This window comes from Grampus griseus (genome assembly GCF_964374135.1).
Source record: "Grampus griseus genome assembly, chromosome: 15".
In the NCBI taxonomy this organism is placed as follows: Eukaryota; Metazoa; Chordata; class Mammalia; order Artiodactyla; family Delphinidae; genus Grampus; species Grampus griseus.
In genome coordinates this window covers 17,998,129-18,022,798 of record NC_139009.1, presented here as the reverse complement: position 1 = coordinate 18,022,798, position 24,670 = coordinate 17,998,129, and the positions used below count along the sequence as shown (strand labels likewise).

Genomic DNA, 24,670 nt, shown 5'->3' with positions numbered 1-24,670 from the left:
GATGGCTTGGGTAAAAAAACCCCTATAAAAAGACTAAGCCTGAGGCCTTGTGGTCTCCAGTGTACTTGTGCTGCCATCTTTCCCTCTACTTGGTGATACTGATTTATCAGTGTGTACATTTATTTTATGCTCTAGGAATCTATTTATCTCTGGGGTAGATAAGTGTTTTCCATTTGTAAAAAATGTTTCATACTTTAAACCTGTTGAAAAGACATTATATGGTATATTTATATATGATGATACATACTATTGGTTAAATATGTTTAGCGTTATTAGTTTCCATCTGTATTCTAGGACCTGAATTGGGATCTCTGGAACAGTGGTGCTTCAGATACCCTTAGAATGAAATGTTCTCTGATCTTGCCAGATAGGAACTTGGAAGTTATTGAGTTTAACTTTTGGTAGTGAGACTTCCTTATTCCTTTGTTCTTTCATTCAATCAACAAATATTTATCAACCAGCTACTACGTTAAAGTGTTAAGTGCCATGTAGACAAACATTTTGTCTCTTTGATTCATTGTTATAGGGCTGCCATGTTGCAAAAGTCAAGGAGGCACCATTCACACTATAGTCTGTGTCACTGGCTCCCCCTGGAATTGTGCAGTGTACTCCTTGTATGTTACATACTGCAATTCAATACCCAGAAGTGGAATAGAGTATATGTGTACTTAAATATTATCTCTAGATTTGTTGTTCTGGTCTCCATTTCTGGAGTAGTGTATAGGAGTTCCTATATCCCTACACCCCTGCCAGTATTTGTCAATATCTAGCTTTTCAATTGCTTTTCTTTGATTATCAATGAGAATGGGCAACTCTTTATGTCCTAGTAATTTTTTTTTAAAATTTTATTTTGGTTGTGTTGGGTCTTAGTTGGGGCCGGCAGCCTCCTTAGTTGTGGCATGTGTGCTCCTTAGTTACGGCCGGCAGGCTCCTTAGTTGTGGCATGCGAACTCTTAGTTGTGGCACGCATGTGGGATCTAGTTCCCTGACCAGGGATCGAACCCGAGTCCCATGCATTGGAAGGCGGATTCTTAACCACTGCGCCACTGGGAAAGTCCCTGTCTATAGTAATTCTTTAAAAAATTTCTTCATCTTTAAAATGCTTGTTAATGTTTTTGTTTTCTACTGGAGTTGCTATTTTTGTTGTGTTTTCCGAGAGTATTATAGATCAGTGGCTTTTAACCTTTTTTGTGCCATAGTAAGGGATACTTTTTATGTTGTGATGCTGTACACACATACAGTTTTACTTTTCCTGTTTACGTCTTTGATTTATTTTATTCATTCTACTAGACAACCTATACTTTGTAGCGCCACTTTATAATATACCATGTTCCCATATATATTCTGCTTTGATCTCTATATTCTTTTTTGTTGGTTTATTAATTCTTACGGCAGTATCATACTGTTTCTGTGACTGTGGTTTTGAGGTATGTCTTAATATCCTAAAAGGCAAGTTCTTCCTCTTCGTTATTTTCAAAGTTGACTTACGTAGTCAAAGATTTTGGTATATATTTCCAGTTAAGATTATGGACTTCCTTTAAAGATCCAACTAGAATTTTGACTTTTTTTAAAAAATATTTACTTATTTTATTTAGTTTCCTTTCTTCCTTCCTTCCTTCCTCCCTCCCTCCCTCCCTCCCTCCCTTCCTCCCGCCCTTCCTTCCTTCCTTCGTCCTTCCTTTCTTTCTTTCTTCTCTCCCTCCCTCCCTCCCTTCTTTCTTTCTTCCTTCCTTCCTTCCTTCCTTTCTTGTTACATCGGGTCTTAGTTGCGGCACGCGGGCTCTTTGTTATAGCGTGCGGGCTTCTCCCTAGTTGTTGTGTGTGAGCTTCCCTCTAGTTGTGGTGCGTGGGCTCCAGGGTGCATGGGCTCTGTAGTTTGCGGCACGCAGGCTCTCTCCTTGAGGTGCGTGAGCTCAGTAGTTGTGGTGCGTGGGCTTAGTTGCCCCGCGACATGTGGGATCTTAGTTCCCTGACCAGGGATCGAACCTGCGTCCCCTGCATTGGAAGGCGCATTCTTTACCGCTGGACCATCGGGGAAGTCCCATAGAATTTTGATTTAGAAATTTAAAATTTTTAATTTAATTTTTAATTTTGTTTATTTATTTTGGCCGCTCTGTGTGGCTTGTGGGATTTTTGTTCTTCCACCAGGGATTGAACCCGGGCCCTTGACAGTGAAAACATGGAGTCCTAACCACTGAAGCACCAGGGAATTCCCCCAACTAGAATTTTGATTGGGAATGTTTTTGAATTCCTAGATTAATTTACAGAGAATCGACACTTTCATATTAAGTTGTCCATGAGCAAGGAACAGCTCTCACATAGCATAGTTTGCATATTTTTCTTGTGGAATTTGATGCTTTTTTTTGGTGACCTAATATATTGTCAGTTTTGGTAAACATTCTTTGTGTGCTTGGGAAAAATGTATATATTCTATTAGATGTAGAAAAATGTAAATATATATATAAGTATATATATATGATGGAAAACATTGAGATGGAAAAATATTACAGTGTGAATTTATTGATTGTTGATACTCAAATATCCAATTTTGTCCCTTATTAAGATTCTACCTAGGGAGTTCCCTGGTGTCCTAGTGGTTAGGACTCTGGGCTTTCACTGCCATGGCCTGGGTTCAGTCCCTAGTCGGGGAACTTAGATCCTGCAAGCCGCGGGGTGTGGCTGGAAAAAAAAAAAGATTCTACCTAATTTTTTTATTGTTCGGATTCTTCTGGTATACATATACATATATATATATTACATAAACTTTTAATTTTAGAATAGTTCGTAATTTTCTTCCTTTTTAAAAAAGATTTATTTATTTATTTATTTATTTTTGGCTGCGTCAGGTCTTAGTTGTGGCACGTGGGATCTTCGTTGAGGCATGCAGGATCTCTTGTTTTGGCTCGCAGACTTCTCTCAAGTTGTGGCTTGTGGGTTTTCTCTTCTCTAGTCGTGGCGTGCAGACTGGGCGGGTGGGCTCTGTAGTTTGCAGCAAGCAGGCTCTTTAGTTGAGGCGCGTGAGCCCAGTGGTTGTGGTGCGCGGGTTTAGTTGCCCCATGGCATGTGGGATCTTAGTTCCCTGACCAAGGATTGAACCCATGTCCTCTGCATTGCAAGGCGGATTCTCTACCACTGGACCACCAGGGAAGTCCCTCTAATTTTCTTCTTGCTTTATTCTTTGATCTATTAGTTATCTAAAAATATATTGTTTACTTTTCCAAATTGTTGAGCGTTTATTTTCTAATTACCTTTTTGGTATTTACTTCCAGTTTAATACTCCTGTACTCAGAGAACATATTCCATATGATTTATTTTATTTTATTTTTTAAAATTTTATGGGCTCCCTGGTGGCGCAGTGGTTGAGAGTTCGCCTGCCGATGCAGGGGACGCGGGTTCGTGCCCCGGTCCGGGAAGACCCCACATGTCGCGGAGTGGCTGGGCCCGTGAGCCATGGCCGCTGAGCCTGCGCATCCGGAGCCTGTGCTCCACAACAGTGAGAGGCCTGCGACCGCAAAAAAAAAAAAAAAAAAAAAAAAATGTATTGGAGTATAGTTGATTTACAGTATTGTGTTTTCCATATGATTTTGATCTTTTGAAATTTGTTATGACTTATTTTTGTCACCCTGTTTATGGTTAGTTTTGGTAATTGTTCCACGTACACTTGAAAAGAATGTGAATTCTGCCATCGGCGGTCCAATGTTATAGATGTGTCCACTAGACCATGTTTGTGCGTCTTCTGGTTTTAAAGGTTTTTCCTTTTTGTGTGTGTGTGTGATTGCTCTTAAGACCTAAATGTCTGTTGATTAACTCTTTTTTTAAAAAAATTATATTTCCTCTAACCACATACTCTTTAACATACTCTTGTAATGTTCTACCTCCCTTCTTGCCCTATATTGTCTAGAATTTTTGTTCTGACTTTTTTATGGGTATAAGTACTTTTTCTTTTTGTTGGAGTTTTTTTCCAATAACAATAAATTTCACTAAGATACCAGTTTATCTTACTTTTTATGTCTTTGCATTATCATTCTGTATTTATTTCTCTTCTTTGTGAATGCTTCCTCCAAGAATATTTTCAGTCTGGGACTTTTTGTGACAAACTTTCTGAGGCATTACATGCCTGAGAATATTTTCATTATGCTCTTTAATTTAATTTAAATGAATTTAATTTAATTCATTTAATTTAAATGAAAACTTGGCTTGATACAAAATTCTAGGTCCAGTACTTTAAGAATGTTACTTTATTGTCATCTTGTATTCAGTGTTACTCTTGAAGTTTGATGTTTGTCTGATTCTTTTGTAGGTGTTCTTTTTCTTTTGAAACTTTGTAGAATTTTTTGGTCTTATGTTTCATAAATTTTACTGTATTTTAGGCGTGGGTTTTTCCATCACTCTCTTGTTTGGCAATCTTAGATCTTTTAGTCTGCGGTTTTTCATCTATTTGATTGTGGTAAATTTATTTCTTAATGGTAATCTAAAATTATTATTATTTCTTCAACTATTCTTTCTCTTTTTCATTCCTTCTGGAACTCATTTCATTCAGATGTTGGCACCTAGAAACATTTTGTCTCTAAACTGATAATAAAGCAAACTTTTTAAAGCACTTTTGATGGCATGCTGGAGAACTTTACTGACAGTTATTTGAGTAAACAAGACTTGGTGCTTCTTGTTGCAGACCTCTGTTGACCATTTGGTACCTGTGTGTCAAGTGGCCCACTTGTCAGGGGATAAAGCCTTGAAGTTGCTTGATGAAAGTTCATTTCCTTTACGACTTAGTAACATCCTTTATCTAACGCATACTTCAGTGCTCACACTTAGGGTGAGTGTTGCAGTTGTGTACTTGATTGTGCAAGTTAAGGGAATCTACTTTTAAAAAACAAAACTGGGCTTCCCTGGTGGCGCAGTGGTTGAGAATCCCCCTGCCGATGCAGGGGACACGGGTTCGTACCCCGGACCAGGAAGATCCCACATGCCGCGGAGCGGCTGGGCCCGTGAGCCATGGCCGCTGAGCCTGCGCGTCCGGAGCCTGTGCTCCGTAACGGGAGAGGCCACAACAGTGAGAGGCCCGCGTACCGCAAAAAACAAAAAACAAAAACACAAAACTAAGCCCTGGTGCAGACCTATACCTCCTTAATCAGTGACACATTATAATAATTTAAAATGTGTATATAGAGACAGTAGGAGAAACTTCTTTGAGATATGCAAACAAGAGAGAAACTGGTGCGGGGTAGCTTCTATGTTAAAATTTTGAAAATATTTTAAATTAATTTAAAAATTTAATTTAGTTTTCATTTTTTAGTTATTACTCTTCTATTTAAGTCTCCAAGTTTATTAGGTGGGAGAATTGAGGAGAAATGATAGTTGTCCAAGACCATATGATATTTTAATTTTTTTTTGACCATATGATTTTAAAGGCAACAATTCAACTGGAAATGGAAGTGTCTTTCTTTAATTCTTTAATATCTATTGAGTGACTCGATGTCCCAGACACTGAAGATAAAGGAGTACACAAGACTCTTAACCTCAGCTCCTTGGCAAAATATTTTTATTTAAAAATTATGAAATCAGTATTTCAAATAATATGGAAGTGCACAGAAAAAGGAAGGACCTTCCCCATCTCCCCTAATTCCTCTAGCTCGTTCTTCCTAGGGATAATCACTGTTAAAGCTGGCGTACGTCTTTCCAGACCATTGCACGTGTATGTATGGGTTATTTATATGTGTATGTGTGTGTATGCATATATAACAATAATAATAATTATTATCTTTTTTTGACTGCACCACTTAACTTTCAGGATCTTAGTTCCCCGACCACGGATCGAACCCTTGGCCACTGCAGTGGAAGCACGGAGTCCTAACCACTGGACTGCCAGGGAATTCCCTATATGTGTATACTTTTAACAGAAATACAATCATACCTTATATACTATTTATGATAGTTAATTTTTCTACTTAACTGTGTATCATGTACATTCTTTTATATCTGTCCTTGCTGGCTTTTTAACATTTTGTTGTATCATTACACCATCACTTTAACTTTTCCCTATTGATACACAGTTACGTTGTCTCCATGTTTTTAATATTATAAATAATGTCACATAAAATGACCTTTCTCTTTTAGGCAAAGTGGAAATAAATACTGAGTCAAAGGTATACTGTACTTTAAATTTTTATAGGTTTTGCCAAATTGTTCTATAAATAGGCTAAATCAGTATGCACTCCTCTCCCCAGTACTCTCAGCACTGTTAAGTTTTTATATACCTTTTACTGGCCGATTTAAGGAGTTAGGATTTAAGTTTTTTGAAGGGCAGAGTGTTTAATCATCAAGTATCTTTAGTATCTAACACAGTAACAGGTGTTAATAAATTTTGTTTGTGGAAGGAATGGATCCCTGAAGATAATTAATAAGCTTATGAAATTATGTTAATACCACAAAGCCAAACAAGTATCCTTACTTGAGACTGTATCCACTGTCAGGCTGCAGGTGTAATATTTGTTACTTATACTTCTTCACCTGGTTCTAACAATCTTATTAGGTAAATAGTAGTTTTTTTTTTTTTTTTTTTTTTTTTTTTGCGGTACACGGGCCTCTCACTCTTGTGGCCTCTCCCGTTGCGGAGCACCGGCTCCGGACGCGCAGGCTCCGGACGCGCAGGCTCAGCGGCCATGACCCACGGGCCCAGCCGCTCCGCGGCATGTGGGATCCTCCCGGACCGGGGCACGAACCCGCGTCCCCCGGCATCGGCAGGCGGACCCTCAACCACTGCGCCACCAGGGAAGCCCCAATAGTAGTTTTTGAATTACAGTGGTAGTGCTGCAATATAAGACTGGTTCTGTCTAACTTTTAAGTCTGTGGCATTTTTCAGTATGCCTATTGTCTCTTTGTCATTAAAAATTTTTTTATTATTTATTTTTGGCTGCTTTGGGTCTTCGTTGCTGCACGCGGGCTTTCTCTAGTTGTGGCGAGTGGGGGCTACTCTGTTGTGGTGCGCAGCCTTCTCATTGTGGTGGCTTCTCTTGTTGCAGAGCATGGGCTCTAGGGTGCACAGGCTTCAGTAGTTGTGGCACGTGGGCTCAGTAGTTGTGGCGCAGGGCCCTAGCTGCTCCATGGCATGTGGGATCTTCCCTGACCAGGGCTCAAACCCATTTCCCTTGCATTGCCAGGCGGATTCTTAACCACTGCGCCACGGGGAAGTCCCTCTTTGTCATTTTAAGTAATGTAATATTTTCAGGTAAAAGAATTATCTTCCAGGAAGAAAAATGCAGTTTAAACTATAATAGGCTATTTTTATCTTTTTACAACTCCTCAGCTCACTTCTATATATTTTTTTCCCTTTCTGTATTCTTTCATGATGATTGTTTAGAAATATTAAACTAGTAAGCCATTGCTCTTGGGATATTTGAGGAAATTTTAGGACATTTTGTGTACCTGAAGTTTTAGGACTTCGTAGAATAGTACTGGCTCTAAGAAAATAAACAGCAGTGTGAGTTTTGTTTCCTGAAGTCATGGTAACTGCTGCCTCTGTGAATTCTTTTTACAAATGAAAGAAAAAGAAATTGACTGAACTTCTAAACTCTCATGAAAACAGGAGTACCTGTTTTTAAGAAAGGTAGAAAAAAAGGCTGTCTTATAAAGGAAATTGGAAAAGATTGATTGCACCCATATACTTTCTGATCTAACCTGTTGGCAGTTCCTGTTCTGTTTTTTCTTGTCTCTTGAGGATCTTTTTCTCATCAGTTATCTTGCTCTTTTTTTTTTTGGCCTTGCTGTGTAGCTTGTAGGATCTTAGTTCCCCAACCAGGGATCGAACCCAGCGTTGAGAGCGCCAAGTTCTAACCCATGGACCTCCAGGGAATTACCCTCTTTAAAATTTTATTGTATTTTATTCTCTTCTGTGGTTCCTTTTCTTCTGTTTACAAGAATCCAGGTCTTCTTTTAAAAAAAGAAAATCCTTCACTGCCTTCTTTGACTTTGTAACCTCTTTAAGCCTATTATCTTATTCTTCTTAATTCTGACACATAAGAGTAGCCCTGTAGTTTATCAGCTCTACATTCTTACCACTCACTGGGTTCTTCACTTAGTGATTTCCACCTCAGCATTTTGCAGAAATTGCCCTATCAGAAGTTACAGTGACCTCCTAATTACCAATCCACATGTTTATCAGCTTTCATCCTGTTTAGTCTTTTTGTTTTTTAAATTTAATTAATTTATTTAATTTATTTACTTTTTTTGGTGTGTGTGTGGTACGTGGGCTGTGTTTTGGCTGTGTTGGGTCTTCATTGCTGTGTTGGGTCTTCATTGCTGGGTGTGGGCTTTCTGTAGTTGCCGTGAGTGGGAGTCTACTATTTCTTGCGGTGTGCGGGTTTCTCATTGCGGTGGCTTCTCCGTGTTGCAGAGCACGGGCTCTAAGGCACATGGGCTTCAGTAGTTGTGGCATATGGGCTCAGTAGTTGTGGCACACAGGCCTAGCTGCTCCGTGGAATGTGGGGTCTTCCCGGACCAGGGCTTGAACCCTTGTCCCTTGCATTGGCAGGTGGATTCTTAACCACGGCACCACCAGGGAAGCCCCATTGTTTAGTCTTTTTGTAACCAACTTCCACTCCCCCTGTTAGAGTGAGACACTGTATTTTTCTTTAGTTTATATGAGATCCTTTCTGCCTATCCCTTTAATGTAGGCATTTTTTAAAGGTTTTGACTTTTTTGTCTTTTTTTTTGCGGTACGCGGGCCTCTCACTGTTGTGGCCTCTCCCGTTGCGGAGCACAGGCTCAGCGGCCATGGCTCACGGGCCCAGCCGCTCAGCGGCATGTGGGATCTTCCCGGACCAGGGCATAAACCCGTGTCCCCTGCATCGGCAGGGGGACTCTCAACCACTGCGCCACCAGGGAAGCCCAAGGTTTTGACTTTTGCCCTCTTGTTTTTTTTTCTATATATTATTACCTGTGACGCTTTTATTACAATTTCATATCTATCTCTAGTCCTCACATCACTCTATCTCAGAACTGCATTTCTGACAGTCTGATAGACATCTCCCTAGATTTCTGGCTAGAATTCTAAACCTTATTTTCAAAATTGGAATTCACTGTTACATTTCTCCCGTCAACATATGCCTCCCGTCCCCCCACCTTCCTCCATAGCTCCTAAAACACAAAATCCACTTTTTACACCTGCCCAGTCTTTATTTTGAATATTGGTATTACTAATATTTTAGTTATTCAGCTTTATGTAATCAATTTCTTATTTTCTGCTTTTACAATTCTGTATGAGGCCATCATCAAGACTTGAATTAATCTATTGGTCTGCTAATTCACTTATTTCCTTGAATTTTTCATTTTTTAATGCTCTACTTGGGTACATTCTTTTTGTCTTTACATTGAAGTACAGGTTCTGGATTTCTGACAAATTGTGATCCGGGCAGGCAGCCTTCCCTGAAAACCAGGGCACCATAAATTCTTCTCTGTTTTATTATTTTCAACATCTTTTACCTATTTTTACAAGATTTATGGTAGAATCGTGTTCAGTATTTGTGGTAGCTGATGAGTATGGTTTAAGAAACTGAAGACTCAAGGAGAAAATCATTTCTGTAAATTGGAAAAATTTTCTGCCTGATTTTAGAAGGTTAGAGTTTAAGAGAAAAAGTCACTTAGGTGGGGATGACTTAACTTTTCATTGTACTTTTACTTTCTGTAGTATTTGACACTGTTACTCTTACACTTCTCTTGGAAGTTATCTCATCCTTGAATCATGTTCCTCTGACCATTCTACGTGTTACATTACTGTTACAAAATAAAGTCCACGTGATTTATGATGTCTTCCTTCATCTCTGTTAGCAGTTATCATTTTTTGCTTTCAGAGAATTGTGTATTTCTATTATAGTACTTAGTATAATATGCCGTATATCATTACTGTGACTGTTTGTGAACTCAACAGATTGTGTATTGGGTTGTAAGTAGGTTTTACTCTTTTTTTTACCATCTCCCCCCCAACCCCCATGTCTTATGTACCCAGTAGGTCCTTAACAAATGTTTGTTAAATGAAATTATTCCCTTAGTTTGAGATGCCTTTCCTGCTCGTGGATTGTAATCACTCTGACACATATTGCTAAATGACTCTGGGTAGGTTGCATAATCTCTCTTAAATATTTTTGTCCTGAAACTGGCAACGCCTTCCCTCAAAGGGTTAGGTTATAATTAACTAGTAAAATGCTTTGAAGAAGTTAAAGTTGAGCATTATGATCATCCTATTAAAGGTGAACTGTTAGTATCAGGTTTGTAGGTAAAAACTTTCCCAAAGCTTGAAGTTAATTAAATGGTGTTGAAGTAATTATTTTGTAGTATTTACATTTTGGTTATTTGCTTTATTTAAATCCCTGTATTTCTTTGGAGGGAAGGAATCTTTTGTAATGCTATTTATTCTGAGGTCTCTGTCACTGAGCCAAGTCACGACTGAAACCCTTTCATTGTAAGAGTGGTACAGTAGTGTAGTGCAGCAGTTAGGATGATGTGTGTCATATTATACTTGAACTGTTTTATATGCCAGAGGTCCTCAGACTTTCGTGTACTAAGAATCATTCAGAGGCCCTCATTTAAAATATCCCACCTCCAGAACTCTAGTTTAGCAGGTTATGTTTGTTTAATGAGAAGTCAGGTGCTTTATGATTCAGGTAGTATGTGGACAACACTTTGAGAGACACTCCTGAATGCAACTGTAAAAAGCCAGTAGAACATGAGAGAATGAGTAATAAATAAACACAAACTCATTTAAATCAATATTCAAAGAGTTATATAATAACTCACATTATTTTAAAAAAATGGCTGGACTTCAAATATTTTACTATTTTGTCTTTAATTTAATAAGTACATAGTACTTATTCTCAGAGTGTGTTTGTGAAACTTCAGTACCTACAGATGCTCCATGAAAAAAGAGCTTGATCAAATAAGCTTGTGAAATGTTATATACTGTCTTCCATACTTAGAGCTATACTGCATGTTAACTTTTTTTTTTTTTGGCGGCACCTCGCGGCATGTGGGGTCTTAGTTCCCTGACCAGGGATTGAACTCAAGCCCCTTGCATTGGAAGCCTGGAGTCTTAACCACTGGACTGCCAGGGAAATCCCTGCATATTAACATATTAAAGACTATTACAAGTCCTGAAGCAAAAAACCTTGGACCTCATTGTTTCTCAAATTTATTTGTCCATGAGCCTTCCTTTGTTTCTCCTAATAATTTCTATTAATTTACAGAACAAACTTGGGAAAGTCTTGCCTTTTTTTTTTCTTGGTATTGTGGAATTAAAAAGAAGTAGGGTATTTTTTATAATTAAAGAACTTAAAATCTTGCTATTTTTTATAATTAAAGAACTTAAAATCTTGCTTGAATGTCAAGACTTGGATGTGACACTTTAAAGATGGTAAATAAGGAGCTTCCCTGGTGGCGCAGTGGTTGAGAGTCCGCCTGCCGATGCAGGAGACGCGGGTTCATGCCCTGGTCCGGGAAGATCTCACATGCCGCGGAGCAGCTGGGCCCGTGAGCCATGGCCGCTGAGCCTGCGCGTCCAGAGCCTGTGCTCCACAACGGGAGAGGCCACAACAGTGAGAGGCCTGCGTACCGCAAAAAAAAAAAAAAAAAGTAAATGCTAAATTGAATATAATGAAGTGCCAAAATGTAGAGTTGCAGCTAGCAGAGGGAAAAAGGTCACTTTAGGTTAGATTCTTCAGGTAAGATTTTGAGGAACAGATGGGTCTTGAAGGATGAGTGGTGAGGTTTGATTAGGAGTAATGCTGGCCTGGACTATCTAAATTGGTAAAGTAGTTTACAGGTATCAGTTTCTTTATTCACAAATATGTCTTAGCTTAGAACATATGACAGTGCTTCCTCAGTGACTTATTTGTTGAATATGTTATATAGTAATGCTTTTCGAACTAACGTATATAAGAATTATCTGGGGAATCTTGTCAAAAATGGTTTCTGATTGGATGGGTCATGGGTGGAGCACATTTGAAGTGACAAATGTAGAGGCTGATCAAGTCTTGGATCAGTAGTTGAGTAAGATGACCTTTGAGGCACACTTTAAACTTGGTATTTTATAAATATTCTAGGGCGGAGTGTCTGAGGTAGTAGACAGAGAACAATATTAGGAATGGAAGGACCTAAATTCTAGGGTTTTTTTTTTCTCAAGTTCTGTCAGTCATTTGTTAGCTATATGACCTTGGGCTAGAGTTAGTTAACTTATGTCTGAGCTTCTCTATTTACTCTGTTAAGGGTGGGGTTGGAGAAGGCAAGGGCCTGAGGAAGTGAAATAATACAATTTTAAAAAGCCCATTTCTGTGACCTCCCTGGTGGTCCAGTGGTTAAGAATCTGCCTTCCAATGCAGGGGACGCAGGTTCGATCCCTGGTCGGGGAGCTAAGATCCCACATGCCATGGGGCGACTAAGCCCGTGTGCTGCAACTACCGAGCCCACGTGCTCTGGAGCCCGCACACCACAACTAGAGAGAAGCCCGCATGCCTCAAACGAAGAGCCCGTGCACCACAACTGAGACCCAACACAGATAAAAAATAAATAAATAAAGTAAAAAAAAAAGAAACATCCATTTCTTAAGTACATTAAGCATGTTTACTGTTAAATACTATTACATGATTGAATTGCATCTTAAATGGTTTTTCCCACCTCTACGTGGGATGGTTTGGAAGTAGCTAACCAGTTTTTCTGGGGAACTTAAACTAATAAGCGGAGGTGTATGTTACACAACTAACATGTTTATTATCCTTACTTATAGACAGTTTGATGTTTGAATTTCTAATTGTTTTTTCCTTTGTGCCGTTTAGTACGAAACGTGGTCTTGTGGCTTTAAAACTAGTTCATGGTAAATTGTATTACAGCACAAAATAAAAAATTGGTCTTTTTGTGAAAAACATTTTAGTAAGTGGATATTAATTCTATAGGTTATACTTGGATACCTTTAAACGTATATTGCAAGTATTTCTCATGTTTGCGAGTGGCTACATTTTGACTATTTGTGTAATGTAGTTGTGTTGCTTTGGGAACATATGATACAGTAATGACATTTATGAAATGGATAGCTTTTATATTTTTTCTTTTTTTAAAATAAATTTATTTATTTTTGGCTGCATTGGGTCTTCGTTGCTGCACGTGGGCTTTCTCTAGTTGCGGCGAGAGGGGGCTGTTCTTTGTTGTGGTGCGCAGGCTTCTTGTTGCGATGGCTTCTCTTGTTGTGCAGCCCGGGCTCTAGGCACGTGGGCTCAGTTGTGGCTCGTGGGCTCTAGAGCGCAGGCTCAGTAGTTGTGGCATACGGGCTTAGTTGCTCCGCAGCATGTGGGATCTTCCCGGACCAGGGCTCGAACCTGTGTCCCTTGCATTGGCAGGCGGATTCTTAACCACTGCGCCACCAGGGAAGTCCCTATATATTTTTCTTAAAAGAAATTTGTAGCATAAAGGGAAATAACTCAAAAATGTTTAAATGGTAGTATATTGAAAATGATCATACATGCTTTTGAAATACTGATGGATAATCTTAAGTGATAAAGTATTAGCATATGAATTAAATCTTCTCTAAAGAAAAGGGAACCCTTTCCTCCACTCTCTTCCCCACCTATCCAGCATCCAAGGAATTGGGTGGCGAAGAGGAAAGCTTCTCCTCAGAGACAGTGACTCCCCTAGTTTGAAGACATGAAGCTAGGGAGGGATTAGCGGAAGCATGTTGGATGGAGGTCTCGGGTTGAGAGATTGGTTACATTAAACAAATTAATTAATTGAAAGAGCAAATGAATAAATGTATTTGAAGATAATGGAAGCCGTGTTTCTCATTGGAAAGGACTTACAAACAAACATAAAAAGGGCAAGTCTAGAAAGAAACTTAAGGTATGGAATTAGTTGAACGCATTGGTGTACACACATTTTTTCAATTATTATTTATGCACAGATAAAGAAATAGGTATAGATGTCTATATTTCTATGTATCAATATAAATTAATATATTTCCTAGCTTTCTCTGCTGAGAGGACTCAATAGCAGTGAAACTCCAGTAACATTGAGCACACCTAGTGCCCAGATCTTGATCTCTGAATACTATCCTTGACTGAAAGGAACCTGAGCTTAATTTCTAGGGTCAGGAAGGGAGAGTACTAGATGAGCGTAGAGATTTCTTTTGTGCCAGAAAGTAAGGAAGTACTCAAAATGATGGGGACATGTCAAAAGAATATTGGAACCACTTTGAGAGGGCTCCTGATGGCCAAATCTTGTATAATTTGAGCAAAGAAATAGAGTAATGGATTAAAACCCACAGAATAAAATAAGAATCCATGAATCCATACTGATACAAATAAATGAGTGACTGAATTGAGTAAGGAGGGTTGGGGAGGGAAAATTCTTTTTATTTATTTTTTGGTTGCGTCGGGTCTTAGTTGTGGCACTCAGGATCTTTTGTTGCGGTGTGCAGGCTTCTCTCTAGTTGTGGCACACGGGCTCATTAGATGTGGTGCGTGGGCTTCAGAGTGCGAGGACTTAGTTGCCCCGTGGCCTGTGGGATCCTAGTTCCCTGACCAGGGATTGAACCGGTGTCCCCTGCATTGCAAGACAGATTCTTAACCACTGGACCACCAGGGAAATCCCAAGAAAATTCTTCAAAGTAGGATGCCAACTAAAACATATAGGAGTGATACGATTAGATAATTACCACCATGATGGTATTGGATAAAGGCAAGAGTAGTCAATGAATGCTGTGGCTAGTGGGTGGAGGTTTGTTGAGGAACAGGATATTGGTGAATTATCAGAATGATTTCACATAAACTAATCAAATACAAAGGGAAAAATAGTGACTTTACGGTGGAGAAACCTGGCAGACACCAACTTGACTAGGTGATCAAGGTTATACCTAATGATGGGTAGGTATAGTATGCATAATATCATGTCTGTATATTCTTTCTATGAATGTTATGGCCTGACTTGGGTTATGAGGAACATCAGGTAGATGCCCACATCACAAAGGGGATGAGGAGCCAAGCAGGAACCACTTTTGACTGACCCAGACTGATAGTCATCCTGGAAAATAAAAAGCCTATATTCTTTACAGTCAAGGGCATGAAAATGGGGAAAGACTAAAGGATTGTTCCAGATAGAAGGAGACCGAGGAGATCTGATAAGTACATACAGTATATGTTCCTGGTTAGGATCCTGAACCAGAAAGGAAAGAGAGACCTTTTTGGGACATTAGATAAAATTTGAATGTGTCTGTGGACTGGCTCTGTGTTACATCAATGATGATTTCCTAGTTGGGAGGGTTGAATGATGCTAATATAGCAGAGTGTTCTAATTTTGGGAGTTACACACTGGAGTATTTAGGAGAGGAATGATGAATCATGTCATAAAAAGTTGTATCTACACATATTCTGTAGGCTTGAAACTATTTTAAAATAAAAACAAACTAAACATACTTTTCTGAGGATAAATTTATCTTTCTAACTTTTTTGTTTCTGTATTTATAGATTATTACATTTTGCTACACTTGTAGAGAGATTCCTTCAGTAAATGTTTATTGGTTGAATAAGCACTGTACTTTATCCAAGAATTTAAGAATTCTGTGAATTTTAATAGGATAATAAATACATTTTAAACTTTGTCTTTCAGAAAGCTGAAGTCGATGGTAGTTTAAGTGATAGCCATGTGTCTCCTCCAGCCAAACGCACTTTGAAACAACCTGATTCTGTTTGCAAAGACAAATCAAAATCACGAAGTACTGGTCAGCGAGAGGAATGGAACATATCAACTGGACAGGCCAGGTGAGAATGGAGAACTCCTCCATTGTTTTTTCATGAATTATTTGACATGATTCAGGGCTGATAATTGCTAATTTTCTTAAATTGTAAAGCTACCTGGCTAGAAATACTTATAAATTGTATTAAGCTTATTTTATAATTTCTGTATGTAATTTTATTTTCTCTAAATATGCCAAAAATATATGTAGTATGTAATAGAAACTAATATTACTAAAACAATAAGAATTTTGATAGGTCTTGAATGTGCAGACGTGTTTATAGTCCTGAAAATTTAAGTAAAAACATATGGTTAAAATTATATTTTTTACTTGAAAATAAGATAAAATCTCCCCTTCCTAAAATTAAGTATTCCACTTGAATTGGTATACTAAAATGTAATAAAATCTAAATTAATTTTTAAAGAAATCTTTTCATCTATCTGGTTGTTTTCAACTTAAATTTGCTTTGTGTCTGTTTTGATATGTATTAGAAAACAATTTTACTCACTTAACCAAAGTAAGTGGTACTAATTTAATGTAGATAGGATAGGTGTACGCACACTCAGAAAAGATTTAAATTTTGAGCTTAGAGTCTTTAGCTTCTCTTTTTTCCAGTGTTTGATGTAGAAGTGCTGATGATGTGCCAACTGCAAACCAGAAGTAAAAGGGAATTCCCTTTTGACAATATTTTGATTTTATGTGTGTAGGTAAATTCGGGATACTCTTAGGCTTTAATGAAAATAATCTTTGCAGTTATATAGATTTTGACAGGCATTGTACATTTACTAGTCTCTAAAGAGTCTTTACCTATTTTAATATGTATTTAAAAATTTAAATTTTGCATTGTCTGGGAGTTAAGTAGATTATGTGAATCATAGTCTATTGATTTTTTTTTTTTAACTTTACCATACTCCTTCATCTGTGAGATGAAACAGATCCAGATAACTATAATGATGTTACTTAAAATAAGTACAGCCCTTTAATTACACTTCTACACTTGATCTATCTGTTGTAATCTGTATCCTGTATTTATTAAATGAGTGAATCAAGCTTCTTTTTCTAGTAAATGCTCTAAAAAAGTGTTCTTGTAGTGTTAAAAGTTTGACCTTTAATTGTAAGATAATTTTAACAGTTTAATTCAGGTGTAAGTCTCTGATACCGTAGATTTCCCACATCTTATCCACTCAAATCTTTTATGTAAATTAATCTTGATCATGTCTTTCATGTAAAAAGACTTAAAATTCTTTTGAGGGGAGAGAGTTTTGCTTCCATTTAGATACCTTAGAGTTTGATATTCCTTTAAAAAATACTAAGTACATTTTGAATAAAAAGCTTAAGAAATAATGAATACTAATAAAATTTACTGGTTTTTTTTTTTTTTTTGGCAGGAGAATAATGTTTAGCAGGTCACACAATTTTAAAAGTTTTTTGAGTTAGACTTTCATCAAGGGATGTGATTAAGTGCTACACTGTTAGAATTAGACTCTTAGTGTTTCAGATGACCTGAAAAGAAATCTGATAGGTTTGACCTATCAGATTCAACATAATTGAATTTTAGGGAAACTTGTAGTTAAAGATATTTTAGATTTTGAGATAGTATAAATACAAAAATCAGGATTTGTTTGAAGGCTTGTATTAATTTTTATGTCATGAACCTGAGAATCCTAATTCCTTTGTTTTGGTACTCTAAAGTCTTAAGAGCATCTAAGGTAAAATGACTTTCACAAAAGTTCTTTCACAAAAATAATTTGTTAAAATACAGTTCATTGGAGGAAAATTGAATATAGATAAAAATTAGTATTACCTATGAAAAATAATGAATCCTAAAGAACTTTGTTAACAACCACTATATTCTTTTTTTTAAAACAAGTTATTTACTTAGTTTATTTATTTATTTACGACGTTGGGTCTTCGTTGCTGCGTGCGGGGCTTTCTCTAGTTGCAGCGAGCGGGGCCTACTCTTCATTGCGGTGCACGGGCTTCTCATTGCGGTGGCTTCTCTTGTTGTGGAGCACAGGCTCTAGGCACATGGGCTTCACTAGTTGTGGCACACGGGCTAAGTAGTTGTGGCTTGCAGACTCTAGAGTGCAGGCTCAGTAGTTGTGGCGCACGGTCTTAGTTGCTCCGTGGCATGTGGGATCTTCCTGGACCTGGCCTCAAACCCGTGTCCCCTGCATTGGATTCTTAATCACTGCACCACCACGGGAGCCCAACAACCACTAAATTCTTTAAAGAAACTACTGTTGATTGGTGAAATAACTTATTTATTTATGTTTTTTTAAAAAAAATTATTTATTTTTGGCTGCGTTTGGTCTTCGTTGCTGCGTGTGGGCTTTGTCTAGTTGCGGCAACCGGGGGCTACTCTTCGTTGCAGTGTGTGGGCTTCTCATTGTAGTGGATTCTCTTGTTGTGGAGCATGGGCTCTAGGCGCGTGGGCTCAGTAGTTGTGGCATGCAAGCTCAGTAGTTGTGGCTTGTAGGCTCTGGAGTGCGGTCTCAGTAGTTGTGGTGCACGGGCTTAGTTGCTTCACGGCATGTGGGTTCTTCCTGGACCAGGGCTCGAACCCGTGTCCCTTGCATCGGCAGGCGGATTCTTAACCACTGTGCTGCCAGGGAAGTCCCAAAAATTTTGTTTTGTGGTCAGATGATGAGGGAGTAGTGAGGTGAGGCAGAAATGTAATCACCACTGCTGAGGCTCATTAGAATGAAGGCTGGTAGTGGTTAAAGTCTTTTCAAATGATTGATTTTGCTGAATTGAGGTTTAAAATTCTCATAAATCATTGAATGCCTTGGGTTTATGTGGGAAAGGGAGAATAAGTAATGATTTTTGAGTCTGATATTGCATTTGCAGTGTGCTTCACATAATTAAAGGTGTAGAAACTTTTTTTTTTTTTTTTTTTTTTTTTTTGCGGTACGTGGGCCTTTTACTGTTGTGGCCTCTCCCGTTGCAGAGCACAGGCTCCGGACGCGCAGGCTTAGTGGCCATGGCTCACGGGCCTAGCTGCTCCGTGGCATGTGGGATCTTCCCGGACTGGGGCACGAACCCGTGTCCCCTGTATCGGCAGGCGGACTCTCAACCACTGCACCCCCAGGGAAGCCCTAGAAACTTTTAATGTAATAATTATCTAATGCAGAGTGATACTGTCTCCATTTAAAAAATTTAGGATACAGAGATATAGTGAAATATCCCGCACCCACACCCCCTCCCCCCCTTGTTTTAATATCTTATTGGAGTATAATTGCTTTACAGTGGTGTGTTACTTTCTGCTTTATAACAAAGTGAATCAGCTATACATATACATATATCCCCATGTCTCCTCCCTCTTGCATCTCCCTCCCTCCCACCCTCTCTATCCCACCCCTCTAGGTGGTCACAGAGCACCAAGCTGATCTCTCTGTGCGCTATGCGGCTGCTTCCCACTAGCTATCGATTTTACATTTGGTAGTGTATATATGTCCATGCCACTCTCTGTTTGTCCCAGCTTCCCCTTCCCCTTCCCCCTGTCCTCAAGTCTCTTCTCTTAGTAGGTCTGCACTTTTATTTCCGTCCTGTCCCTAGGTTCTTCATGACCTTTTTTTTTTTTTTAGATTCCATATATATGTGTTAGCATATGGTATTTTTTTTTCTCTTTCTGACTTAACTTCACTCTGCATGACAGTCTCTAGGTCCATCCACCTCACTACAAATAACTCAGTTTCATTTCTTTTTATAGCTGAGTAATATTCCATTGTATGTATGTGCCACATCTTCTTTGTCCATTCATCTGTTGTTGGACACTTAGGTTGCTTCCATGTCCTGGCTACTGTAAATAGAGCTGCAATGAACATTGTGGTACATGGCTCTTTATGAATTATGGTTTTCTCAGGGTATGCCCAGTAGTGGGATTGCTGGGTCATATGGTAGTTCTATTTTTAGTTTTTTAAGGAACTTCCATACTGTTCTCCATAGTGGCTGTATCATTTACATGCAAGAGAATTCCCTTTTCTCCACACCCTCTCCAGCATTTATTGTTTGTAGATTTTTAGTTGATGGCCATTCTGACTGGTGTGAGGTGATACCTCATTGTAGTTTTGATTTGCATTTCTCTAATGATTAATGATGTTGAGCATTCTTTCACGTGTTTGTTGGCAAACTGTATACCTTCTTTGGAGAAATGTCTGTTTAGGTCTTCTGCCCATTTTTGGATTGGGTTGTTTTTTTTTTTGATATTGAGTTGCATGAGCTGCTTGTATATTTTGGAGATTAATCCTTTGTCTGTTGATTTGTTTGCAAATATTTTCTCCCATTCTGAGGGTTGTCTTTTCGTCTTGTTTCCTTTGCTGTGCAAAAGTTTTGAAGTTTCATTAGGTCTCATTTGTTTATTAATTTGTTTTTATTTCCATTTCTCTAGGAGGTGGGTCAAAAAGGATCTTGCTGTGATTTATGTCACAGAGTGTTCTGCCTGTATTTTCTTCTAAGAGTTTTATAGTGTCTGGCCTTACATTTAGGCCTTTAATCCATTTTGAGTTTATTTTTGTCGCAGCCTCTTTTAAAAATAAAAGAGACTTCATAATCATAAAGGATTTATTAGAGGATTAATTTAAGCAGTGAACCCACCTGGTTACATTTTAAGTGATTAATTTTTGGCAACCTTGATTTAAGAGACATTTTAGGTACCTTTATTATTGTATAGGCAGACCAACCCTTAAAATCCCAATATTCTCTATTTTCATACCCAAGTATTTCATATTCTATCTCCTTCTTTTTCTCCTTTTTATAAAGAGAAATGATAATTGTAAAATGATGACAATAAACTATAATTGGTAATTGGATTGATTGAAGAACAAGTTTTTTTCTCCCCCCACCTTAAAATAGATCTTTCAGTAGCAATGAAATAAAAGCCAATTAAGCACTGTCTTCTTTTTTTTATTTTTTTTGCGGTACGCGAGCCTCTCACTGTTGTGGCCTCTCCCGTTGCGGAGCACAGGCTCCGGACGCGCAGGCTCAGTGGCCATGGCTCACGGGCCCAGCCGCTCTGCGGCATGTGGGATCTTCGCGGACCGGGCACGAACTCTTTTGAATAATTTAAGTGTGTAAAATTCCAACCATTTAGTCTTACATACAGCTAAAATTCATATGGAGCCAAGACTTGTGAATTAAGTGATTAAACTGAGTTAATGTTATATTGGGTCCAAAGCCAAACTATATTTATTATTTTTCTATGTGGTTTTAAGTGGATTTTAAGAGTGATTCTAGGGAATTCCACATGTATAATCTTCTAAGGAATGACCTGTTAACACATCAATTCTATTACTTTAGAGTCAAACTCATATACCAGGAGGATTGTGTATTTGTATATAAAGGTGCTAAAAATGAAATACTTTCTAAGAGGTAGTATATTAGAACAAGATGGTTATGTTGTTTTTATGGGGAAAGGAGGGATGGAGTTTATTTATTTTTTGTGGTACATGGGCCTCTCACTGCTGTGGCCTCTCCCGTTGCGGAGCACAGGCTCCGGACGCGCAGGCTCAGCGGCCACGGCTCACGGGCCCAGCCGCTCCGTGGCATGTGGGATCTTCCCGGACCGGGGAATGAACCCGTATCCCCTGCATCGGCAGGCGGAGTCTCAACCATTGCGCCACCAGGGAAGCCCGAGATGGAGTTTTTTATTTTGTGTTTTTGATAGTCTGAAGGCACAGAATAGTTTTTGTTCATACCTTTAGTCATCCTATCTGTGACCTTTATTAGACAGGGACATTTATAATTAATATTTATAACATTTATAATTTTACATGAAGAATGCTGGAATAACCAAAAATGTTAGAATATTTTAGTTAAAAAATGTTGTGCAAACCACATAGATAAGCGGATGACAGTCATATGTACTGTTTTTTGAATGTCCTCTCTCCCCCCTTTTTTACTCTTTGAAAACGATAATTGTTGGATATTTCAAAAAATACTCTAGTAAGTTTAAATTGATAGCTCTTTTACTATGTAACAATTTAGCTTTTGGTTTTGAATTTCTAATTATAGTAAGGCGTACTGTGACTTTTTTCATAAGTCTTCATGTTTTAATGACCCTTTAAGTATCTTTCTAGTGACTTAACATTTCTGTTCCTCCACCAAAAGGGAGAGTTGTGCAATAGATTTTGAGAAATTAGCTAAATTTTCATTTATTAGTTTAGAATGTGTAATATAATACTTTGAGGAAATTATTAAGTGGTGTTGGTGTGCAAATACTTTTTTCGTCTTACAGTTTATCATTTGAATAACTTTGTCATTGTTTGAATTTTATGTTGTCAACAAAAACCAATAGTAAATGTCTGTGACCATTGTTACTTATGGCGTCAGCTGACTTTATGATACATATTAAGCTTAAGCCTTTTCATTGGATTTTAATTTATAGAGTTGAAGACAGTAAGTTCAGTTTGTAATCTGTTATTAAAACTTTTCTTGAAGTAATGAAACGACTCTTAGCTAGTATATTTTATTAATTGGTATATTATCAGTCTTAGGGTAAAAAAATGTCTTTACTCTTAAAAAAGTAATATTACATTACTGACATTTTAAAGATTAAAATGATTCCACCAGTATTTGCATTTCTTGCTTCTTTAAATGAATGTTGATGTGTTTGCGTATTAAATATAATTGTGTTCTAGGTTAACTTCTCAGCCTGGTGCTACATTACCAAACGGACATAGTAGCTTATGTGAGTATTCTGTTATGAAACTGGTTAGTATTGAAATTCTTATAATGTTGTTAAGAGTATTAAAGTGGGGTAAAATAGCGTAATTTACTAGTATGCTAAGTATACTGTTGGAAGTGACTGGATTTCAGTCATGGTAAATATGTAATTGCTAAACACTGAGAAATCAGTACAACTGAAATAATTTAAATTATTATAGCAGATTGTAAACAGTTATAGAAATTTTAGATTTTGGATATTAAAGCCATTTAAGAGGTTATAGTAAGCTTTTTATAGTCTTTTAAAAGTAATTTTTGATTTTTTTTCTTTCTTTTTATACTCTATACTTTGAAATGGCAATTTCTCTCTTCTTGTAGCCCTTCGAAGCCATCCCCTTCGAGGCGAAAAGAAGGGAGATGGGGACCTTTCTTGTATAAATGGTGACATGGAAGTCAGAAAAAGTTGTCGTTCCAGGAAAAACAGATTTGAAAGCGTGAACCAGAGTTTGTTATTTGATCAACTAGTAAATAGGTATGAATGCTTTTGCAGTCAGCAGTTTCATGTAACTGTTGATTTTTTTAAGCCAGTTATGTTTTAAAAAGTAACTTAAGCACTGACTTAGCAATCAATACAATTATTTAAAAACTTAATTTGAATTAACCATGGCTAGCAATGATTGTCAGTTTCTGGTTACTTTATTATATTTAATACAATTTATGTGATAGCTCATTTTTTCTCATACTTTTTAAAGCACTTGTGCATAGATAATATAAAAAGTAATTTTATTTTGACTTCACTACTATAGTCCTTTAATATTTGCTCATTTAACATTTGTGTTTTTGACAATTTTCAAGCAGCATTAAGTTTCATTATTGATACATAGTAGGCATAGTTTTACTTAGTCAAGATTCTGAATTGAAAGTCTTTTGAGACTGCACATGGTGGATGTAGCCTAGCTGACTGTTCAGTGTCTACATGCAATGAAACTTTATTCTTCTCAGCTAATAAATCATCCTCCTTAATCACTGCAGTAGCCTGGAGAAGTGAGGTCAGTGTAATTGCTATTTGAAATGAGAAGAAATTATATTCTATTCTATAGTGGTAGTGTCACAATTAGTTATTATTCGTTAAGTACTTAGATCAGTATCTGGGCTATGTGTGTGTTTAAAACATAAAATGTGCCAATGTTACCATATATTTTGTGGATGTCAATGTCCTCTAATTTCTAAAAGTATCTATTCAGTTAACCTTATATTAGCTTTAAACTTTTTACAAATCCTTTTTTCTATACAATTTTTAACAAATGTGCCAATGTTACCATATATTTTGTGGATGTCAATGTCCTCTAATTTCTAAAAGTATGTATTCAGTTAACCTTATATTAGCTTTAAACTTTTTACAAATCCTTTTTTCTATACAATTTTTAACACCATCTTCAAGTAAAAAGATTTGAATTTTTTTTTTTCAGTGCCTTAAGTCTGGTAGTCAGTTATTTGTAGTAGCATTATGAATTTAAATATTTGCAGACTTACAAACAAAGGTCTTATATTTGTAAGTTATATTAAGGTAGAAGATGTTCTGATTCCATCTTTTTTTTTTTTTTGGCTGTGCTGCATGGCTTGTGGGATCTTAGTTCCCCATCCAGGGATTGAACCTGGGCCCCAGCAGTGAAAGTGCTGAGTCATACCCACTGGACCACCAGAGAATTCCCTGTTTCCATCTGTTTTGGGGGCATTATCTTCTGGTGGATGCCAGTTCAGAAACAGATATTAATTGGGATGTTAGGTACAGTTACATATCAGGATTTAATTATGCGTTGACGAAGAGCTCTTTTACATGTATGACACAGTGTTTGATTCCATGGTTGTCTAAACCCTAGTTTTATTATATAATTGTAGTACTGCTGAAGCTGTACTACAGGAAATGGACAATATAAACATTAGAAGGAATCGTCGATCAGGAGAAGTAGAACGGCTTCGAATGTGGACAGATACAGAATTTGTGAGTATATTAACTTTAACAACCTTTGCACGTATTTTTTATTTGGACTGAGGAATTGAGAGAGAGAGAGAGCAGCATTTGGATTTTCTTGAATTAACAGAATTGTTCCTTCTTCGTTTCCAGTTTAATCTGGGATTTTATTCTTTTCTTTCTTCTTTTATCCTTAACCCCCTTGCCACAACCTTCCCCAAAAGACCCTCTACACTTCTGCAGAGGGTCATCTTAAAGTCCACCTCTGA

At 37.6% G+C, this 24,670-nt stretch overlaps 1 protein-coding gene across 1 annotated transcript in view; it reads left to right on the top strand.

The window, feature by feature from the left end:
• ATAD2B (ATPase family AAA domain containing 2B) overlaps positions 1 to 24,670 on the top strand; it is a gene marked incomplete at its 5' end in the record, with an annotated part of 148,102 nt that overhangs the window by 5,773 nt on the left and 117,659 nt on the right. The window contains 4 exons of the mRNA XM_082672915.1: positions 15,640 to 15,791; positions 22,405 to 22,454; positions 22,808 to 22,961; positions 24,329 to 24,431. Coding sequence (XP_082529041.1) covers positions 15,640 to 15,791; positions 22,405 to 22,454; positions 22,808 to 22,961; positions 24,329 to 24,431 — 459 coding nt within the window. The remainder of the gene's footprint in view (positions 1 to 15,639; positions 15,792 to 22,404; positions 22,455 to 22,807; positions 22,962 to 24,328; positions 24,432 to 24,670) is intronic.